Here is an 8,655-nt window from a genome sequence, read left to right as displayed (position 1 = left end):
TGGTTCAATGTGCCCCTTTTTAACTTTGAGCACCCGCCCCTTTAAACCTCTCTGCACGTCCCTGTTCAGCTATGAGCCCCCCTCTTGTTTGTAATGGTGATGGACAGGCAAACAGCAGGAGTCTCTGTTCGAAGATGGCATTGGGATCTGTAGTGAGAGTAGAGAGCAGGTTGAAAAGAGACTTGAGATGTGGAAGTATGCGCTGGAGAGCAGAGGAATGTGGATGACCTTAAATAAACCATTGAAAATCAACAGACAGCACAAAATTGAGGTGAAGAAGAGCGTGTAGGCAGGGTGGAGTGGGTAGAGATGGGTGTCGGGTTTTTTTTTAACAGAACGGTGACAGCAAGAGTGAAGGGAAACTTTACAAGACCTGCTATGATGTGTGTGGAGACAGTAACACTAACAATAACACAGCTGGCAGAACTTAAGATGCTAAGGTTTTCTTTGGGTGTGACTGAAATGGACGTGATTAGAAATTAATGTATCAGAAGGAAAGATCAGGTTGAGCGATATGGAGACAAAGTTAGGGAGACGAGGCTGAGATAGTTTGGACATCTGCAGAAGAGATATAGTGGAAAAACTGGACAAAGAACAATGAAGGCAGAGCTTCCAGGGCGGAGGAAATGAGGAGGACTACAGAGAAGATTCATGGATGTAGTGATGGAAGAGGAAACTAGGGAAGGTCACATGAAGGTAGATGATCTGCTGTGGCAACCCCTAAAGGAAGCAGCCAGAAGAAGAAGAAGAAAACATATCAGGACTTCTCAATTATTAATTAAGTCGCATGTTTGCGTTCAATTATTCATCTGACAGAATTCAAACTTGTATGACTAACTGACTCTGAACCATCCCTTAGTCATCTTGCTAAAGGCCCAGGCAGTTTAGGGACCGGCAATAATGCACCTCTCAGTTCCCCTCTTCTTACTTCTAATGCATTTATATGGCACTTTTGCAGGTCATTAACTTTGTTTCTTCTCTCTCCTCTAGTTTATTTGTTGTTCGCTTTGCCCCTTCTCACTCTTATTGAACCTGCATTTATTGTTTTCATGTCTGTTTTTCACTGTGCCATGCTCCTCTTCCCTAGATGCTCTTGCACCACACGTCCTCGAGACCGGATCTGCTGAAGACATCTTCTTGCTAAACAAATCCACTGTTAGCAACTTCTATAAACTCTATAATCTTGTAGCGATATGACTTTGCAATATAAAGTTAATTGGTTAATTACTAATGCTGTAATTTGGTGTTATAAGAATACAACTGAATTGAATTGTTAAAGAATCTTGATTGTGTTAAGCTTGTTTAGTAGATTTTAGCCTCTCTCTTTTCCAAAGCCAGACACAGAAATATTATATTAACCCCAAATAAGCCAAGGACAAGCAGAAAGTGGATAAGAGGGGATGGAGAAATCGATTCTGACATTTACTTCCTTTGCTCTGCTTGCTGCTTTTTTCTGCTTTCTTCTCTTATCTTTTTTTCCAGCAACGACTTTCTGAACTTTAACTTTGGTCTTAGAGTTTTCTCAGACAAACCAAGTCTATTTTGTGTAATACAACATCACATGTAAAGTTTTACAGACTTATAAACATCAAGACAAAATAAAACAAAGTCAAATAAAACCATTAATACATTTAAAATATGCAAATATACTATGATAAAAAAAATATATTAAAAAAGCTATGAAACCCTGCAAAGACGGTGAAATAAGAAAGAAGTAGACAGAAACATAAAGAAAGAAAACAATCTTAGAAATAACTGAAGCAGAAGAAAGTGACGCTAATGAAGGAAAGCGTCCTCTACTTGTTAACTAGTTTACTAACATAGTGGTAAGGCTGTGGTACCATGAAAACAGACATTCATATTACTGGTTAAATATAACATTAAAGAAATTTTTAAAACATTCTTGGAAGCGCTTAGATTTATTATAAGTTGTGATAAAAACGGGATGATTAAAGGTCTAAAAATTAAAGTAGTTCTGTAGTCGCCAGAGAAAAAGTTTTTTTCTGCCACCAGAGGGCAGTGGTGCGTTTAAGATTGTGAAAGGCCTCCAAGTCAGATAAAGGGTGAACAAACGTGTGCAGTCAGCAGCAGCAGTGAATGGCTTGAGATCAGACACAAAAAGAACTGCAGACATACACACAGTCCTATTGATCCAAACACTGGAAACTGCAGAGGAAATTAAAAAATAAGGTAATAAAACTGTTTAACCTGTAAACTTTTTATTCACAATAAAGAGAAACCTATGAACCCACAAACATCAGTCGCTGTTAGCGGATGCTGCAAATATGAAATATAAGACCCTTTGCACGTGCAAAACAAGCAAGGTGTAAATTGCAGTAATACATCCAAAGTATTAAAATGCACAGTGAAACTCTTTTCCTTTTTTGCCTGTAGAAGCAAGCTTTTGTGTTCTTTAAGCAATTACTGTAGCTCCCAGGGTGGCAGTAACTGTTCAGTGCACTTATCATGAACATCAGTGACAGTGGATGCTGAGGATATATCAATCAAACTATCAAATACAGCAGCTGCATGACCATGGAAAAACAAACAAAGCTTTATACAGCCTTTCACACAAATGCACACACACACACACACACACACACACACACACTCGCGCTGCATGAAAAACACCTCAGATTTGTGATTGAATGTGGCAAAATTATAAATGACTTTTAAAAAAGCACAAAATAAATTGTAAAAAGAACAGAAAGGCTCCTTTTTTCAGGGGCATTTCAGGCCACGAATACTTCCTAAGTTATTAAAAACCCATCTGAGGGAATCTGTTTGATGTGACTGTTTTACACACAAACAACACTGGAGGTTGTTCTTGCATAAAAAAACAGCTACTAAATGAGCTGAAGCACGCTTTATGCTGCTTTTGTGAGTTCACAGGTTCATAAACATTAGCGGGACATTGTGTCATGATTTGATTCGTTCACACAGTTGGAAGATGAGCAAAAGCAACAAAGCATACCTGATTAATTATTAAGCAACTGTTTACCTGTCCCATACGTGTTGCAAATGAGCACCATATATCTGCAGGGGGTAGCTGGAGTTATGGATGAACAAAACTGAACAGCTATTTCAGCCGATGTTGACATTTCACAGTACCCAGCAGCTATTTGTCAGTTCAAGAGACCCTCATGGGTGACTTTGATCGCGTAAATCAATTTGAATAAATGCAGTCCTCTGGGGTAGATCAATGTTCGCTTTCCCATCGTTATAACTATCTTTACAGCCTCTTTCACCCTTTGGTATAACTACATTTACAGCCTCTTTGAGCCATCATTGTAACTATTTAAAGCCTCTTTCATCCACTGTTTCAAAAAGCACACAGGAGGGAAAGTAAGATTCACTGAAAGAACGAAATTAAAAGTTTCTGAAGGCCAAGCTGAAGATATTTCTTGGCAAGTTTTACTCATAAAAGGTCAATAACTTTCTCAGAAACCTTGAGCAGATTTTAAAGCTTTTGATGGGCCTGACGATTAGGCTTTTGATGAGCTGGATCAGGGAGATGACAAAAAACATTGAAGTGGTTGAAAATATTGACTTTGGAGTTCAATTTAATCATGAAGTGAAAGACTTAAATCTTCAAAAGGAGATTCTGATTATTTTACTTATAATAAATGTATTTTCTATTATTATTTCATGGGGGGGGAAAGGACAAACCCTGAGAGACAATACACAACCTGTGACATAAGCATCAGTATATCTTTCAACGATTCTTAAAAATCTTTTACAGTTCATTATAAAAGCTTAATTAATCTCTAAAGTAAAAATAATAATAATTGGCAAAAGGTGAGTTAAACCAACAACTGTGTGTCATTTAACTGTAAGCATTTCATGCTGACTTTAGGAGGCCATGACAGCCTATGCACTAAATGAACATTTGTAAGCTAATGTTGCCAGGGGCAACAGCTCCTATACTTACAATAATCCCCCAGAAGGACGCAGTTCAGATTATAGATGTCCATTTCATGAAAAAGCACTGACACACGCAAACATACTTAAGTTTGCTCACTCGGGGCTGACAGCATGAGCTCTGCAGTGATCATATCAATAGTTTTATCTCATGACAGGCTTTTATTTTGAAATGAAATGTGTAAGTGTTGTATATTATAGATGGCTTCAGGTGATATTTTGATCCTTGAGTATTGTATAAAAAATGTCTGAAACTGATGCGACCATAAGCTGTATATAAAAGACATAAACAGCCTTTTTCCGCTTTTGTGTTTTGTAGTGAGGATCATAATTTTAAAAATAAATATTATGCTGTATTCAATAAGACTGAAGCTGGTGACTGAATCCATAAACCCATCAGTAAAACAGTCACGGAGGTCACAGTATAAGGGAACCAAAGGGTAATTTTCCCATAAACTTTTATATAAGAAAACATCAGTGTTCAACCAAAGGACTCAGCCGCTTCTGGCCAAATAATGCAGGTTCGGGGCCCTTTTATAATGCCTATACTTTTCAGACCAAGAAGCTGTTTTCATCTTTTAGTGAAGATAAACCTTTCAATCACTCCTTGGTGGCTGACTAAAGTGTAGGTCAGAAACCCCATCAGCTCCATGTTAGTGGATGGGATGTGGGTAAAACTAAAACATTAAAGTGCAGCTCAGACAAATGTTTCCCAAGGTTTATTTCTGTCATTTCAGATATTTTTATCATGATAGTGTAGGCTGAGGAGTTTATTAAAATTAGTTCTTTGAGGCTATAAAATTGGATATGATTACATGGTGGACATACTATGAATGTTTCATATTTCGGTACATCTTTATAGCCAGTCTATAATTACAACACTCACGAAAATATTAGTCCCAAATTATGACTAAGGTTAAGATTGAAACATGACATCTTCCTACCAAAACCTACGAATTTAATTAATAAACATGTAGAAAGTTGTGAAAACTGCTCCTGGCCTTTTGGGTTTGAATGTATTAATTAAGCACATTATGTGTTCATCAGTGAGCTTTAACACTGATTATCTTAACTTTGGACAAAGGGCTAAATGTTTACAGTTTTTATGTTGAGGTACCAAGTCCATCCATCCATCAATCAGTCACAGAGTGGATTTGTTTCTAATCTAGTAAAGTCTCGAGTTCTCTTTATTTCATGATCTTCTAGGTGAGTTTAGTTCCTTGTGTTCCTTCTATTCTATATTTATTACAATCTTTAGGATTAGCTTTGTATTTTAGTTCCAGTTACTGTTTGGTATTTATGTAGTGCATGATTTCTGCCTTGATTTCTTTAAATTCCACAGTGATCCTGATTCTTGGTCATATTTTGAACCTTTGGTTTCCTTCTGTATGGGATGAGTTTGTATGAATATCCCAGTCTTTCTAGCAGCTTTTGTGGAATTGTGATTCGTGCCGCCTTTTTGCCTTCTCATGGTTTTTCCAGGTTTGTGGTGTCTGTGTTTGAGCCTTTGAATAAAGCTCATCTTTTGTTTCATTACTGGTCTGCATTTGGGTCCACTTTTTGAACTGAATTCTGATAAATCCATCCATTTTCTTAACAGCTTATTCAATCCAGGGTCATGGGGGCACTGGAGCCTATTTCAGCTGACTTTGGATGAGAGATCGGGTGCACAGAGGACAAGTCTCAAGCCCATCATAGCAAGCTGCTTCCAAGAATTTCATATGCAATCTAAGCAGATTTCCCAAACCATCAACCAATGCCTTTTTAACGGTGTTTTTCTGTGACATCATGGTTTAACTGTCCCACAGAAGCAGGCAGCCTGTACTATTGTAATAAGTGTAGTGCACAAAGGAATGTGTATCTATAATGCATGAACCAAGAAGTAAACAACATGAGGATTTCAGCAGCTTTACAGAAGAACGGTTGGACATAAAGACCATGTAGTGTTCAGTGTGAATTTTATCTGATGAATATTTCAAATACACTTTAATATAATTTTCCATAAGCATATGTTGCTGTTAGACAAAAACCATGGAGATGAAAGGAAGAGGCTTCGGGCTCTGCTTCACTGTTTAATAAAACACTTTGTTTGTGTCTTCTAAACACCTCTTAAAACCTCATGCACCTGTTCTCTGTTTGTTTAACCTTCTGCTGAGTGCATATCACACCTGCTATTGAGACAGCAACTATCAGCTATGAAATAAACTGTCATCTGTATAACATCTATCTCATACAGTACTTTAGAAACATCATATAAAAAACTAAATGGTGCTGCTATGTGCACCATATTAAAGGGGTTATTTTTACACATTTATGTGGTTATTTTTAAAGGAAAGGACTATTTAGGGAAGCTGTCAGAAAAATGACAGGCCAGCCTGCCAAAGCAAAGAGAGACCTGCGCGTGTGATCTCTAAAGAGGATTGTGTTTGCAAGCACTCGTGAGAAAAATAAACCAGTGAAATGTCTGAAAGAGAGAAGAGCCTCACTGATCTAATTAGGCTACGAACACTCACACTGCTAGATGTAATTTTAGGTGACGAGAGCCTGTTTTGCAATATTTTTCTGTTCTCTTGCTTTTCAGCTTCAAGGCCTACGACCAGTGTGATTATCTAAACTACAGTAAATCCACATTGAGATTTTTATCATCCTAACTACTCATTAGCATTACTTTGTTCATATAAACAAATCTTTGTTTTCTTTTTTCTTTTCAAATTAATGTGTTTGTTCATTTTTCACTCCTTCAGCTAGTCTGAGAAGAATCGTGTTGCTATGCTGTAACCAATTAATGGCACTGATGTTTGAGGAACAAAGTCATTGAACCATTATGTCAATTATTTAATAGTAAGGTGGGGAAAGTGCCCAGATAAAAGCAGACCGGCATGATGGTGATGTCTTCTGACTGCTGCTTGTTTAGAAAACTGAAAACAAGAAGAAAAGAAACACAGCTGAAAACCTAAAGATAGGCGTGTGGCTGTTGCCAAATTTCTACAGTGATTAATAATAATTTCTGATTAATTTTCTGTCCATTAGTTAAATTATTAATTGATCAGTAGCACAGGGCCACAGAGGGGACTGCTTTCAGTTAAATTTATAGCTAATGGCTCAAATAATACCACTATTGCTATTATTTACCCATCTTTTATTTCACATACAGTCAATTAGTTGTAAATCAAACACTAACTTCTTTACGTTAACTCCATTTATTATTTACATTGTAACACATTTTCTTCTTGCTGAGCCATTCATATGGAACATTATTTATCTTATTATTATTATTATTAGTAGTAGTAGTAGTAGTATTATAGTTCCAACTAAAAAATAATCAACATATGATGGCGACCTGACATTTTTAGATCTATTAGTTCACATTCTTATTATCAAAAAGTGGGGAGATGGTGTAAAGTTCATTTCAAAGGAAAATACCTGTGAGATCAGACTCTGAATAATTAATCAGATCATGCTGCTGTTTGGGGGAGCTGTAGAGCAGGGAGTTCACGTGCACAGACACTCACTAATTGTTTGATTGTGGTTTGTTAAAAGTCCCACAGTCGAATATCAATGAGCCGAAGTCTTCCGTCAAACCAAAACTTTCATCGCCGCAGTGAAGGCGCACTTCTTAGTGGAGATATGTCTGTGAAGGTTCTCAGTCATCCAGGTCATCGTAGTCAAAGGAGCTTGCAAAGAGAAGCTTCTTCAGTTCTAAGGTCAGAACTGAAGAAGCTTCTCGGATGAGAGGTGAAACGTCTTCAAGCAACTTAAAGAAGTCCAGACGCTTTTCTTTGCAAGCTCCTTTGACTTCTTAGTGGAGATTTGAGCCAGGCCAGCGCCAAATCATTAAAAAATACTATTAAAACAAAGAAAGGCAAGAGTGACATGACGACACGCCTACCTGTGAGTGGGTCGTAAGATCTGTCCAGCTCTCTGGAGTCTGACAAACTCTGATCCTGACTCGTGGATTTCATGCTTCCCTCCCTCTCAGTTCTTTTCGGATCACCAAGCTGAACCTGCAGGATCTGTGCGAGCCGCAGTTTATCTACGACTTCAGCGCATTCACTCCCGATTGCATGTCACTTTTCTATGAGCATCAGTCAGTGTGGGCTGCAAATAAATGAACGACGGAGACGCAAAAGTCCGCGCAAAGCTCGTCTGTCTGCTCCCTGCACTCCCAACTACAACTATCTCTTCTTCGCGCTTATCAACAGCGCAGCGTCCACAGTTTGAAGGACTTCAGTGGATCTGAGGTTCAAATGTACTGCTGACTTTAATTTTCTGCCAAACATCCAAAGTCCGCCTGCCAGCTGGAGCGTGTACAGGTGTCCTTGCAAAGACGCGAACAGAGAGAGAGAGAGGTAAACCATCAAAGCTGGGAGGAGTGATGAAGCAAAAGAGGGAGTGGCACAGCAGAGGGATGTGGGAGTGTGTACCTACTAATCTATGCCTGGCTCTCTGATGGATGGTCTCACCTTGGACTTGAGCCGCTCGGCATCCTAATACTTGCGGATCAATATCCTGTCAGCTTCACGTCCTTGGGTTGGCTCAGCAGAGTAAAAGAATGACTCACTCGTATTTTTTCAAGGTAGAAAAAATATTTGAATATTATCTCCATGAATGCGCACCATGGAGACACCATGCTATAGCTGCTTTTTGTAGACTGTAGAGGCACTCTTTCATAAAGTTGCATCTCTGTGAGGGTGTAGCTTTTACAGCTGTGCTTTGAGCTGAATATCAGAGGTG

At 38.4% G+C, this 8,655-nt stretch overlaps 1 protein-coding gene across 1 annotated transcript in view; it reads right to left on the bottom strand.

The window, feature by feature from the left end:
- Positions 1–8,245, bottom strand: part of LOC102206959 (Kv channel-interacting protein 2) — a 17,160-nt gene extending 8,915 nt beyond the window's left edge. The window contains exon 1 of the mRNA XM_005735743.1: positions 7,811–8,245. Within this exon, the coding sequence (XP_005735800.1) occupies positions 7,811–7,883 (73 nt within the window). The 5' untranslated portion in view covers positions 7,884–8,245. The remainder of the gene's footprint in view (positions 1–7,810) is intronic.
- Between the last annotated feature and the right edge of the window lie 410 nt (positions 8,246–8,655).

The sequence above is a fragment of the Pundamilia nyererei genome, unplaced genomic scaffold (assembly GCF_000239375.1).
Source record: "Pundamilia nyererei isolate P.nyererei 1_Seehausen unplaced genomic scaffold, PunNye1.0 scaffold00065, whole genome shotgun sequence".
Classification (NCBI taxonomy): domain Eukaryota; kingdom Metazoa; phylum Chordata; class Actinopteri; order Cichliformes; family Cichlidae; genus Pundamilia; species Pundamilia nyererei.
This window is presented reverse-complemented; position numbering and strand designations above follow the sequence as displayed.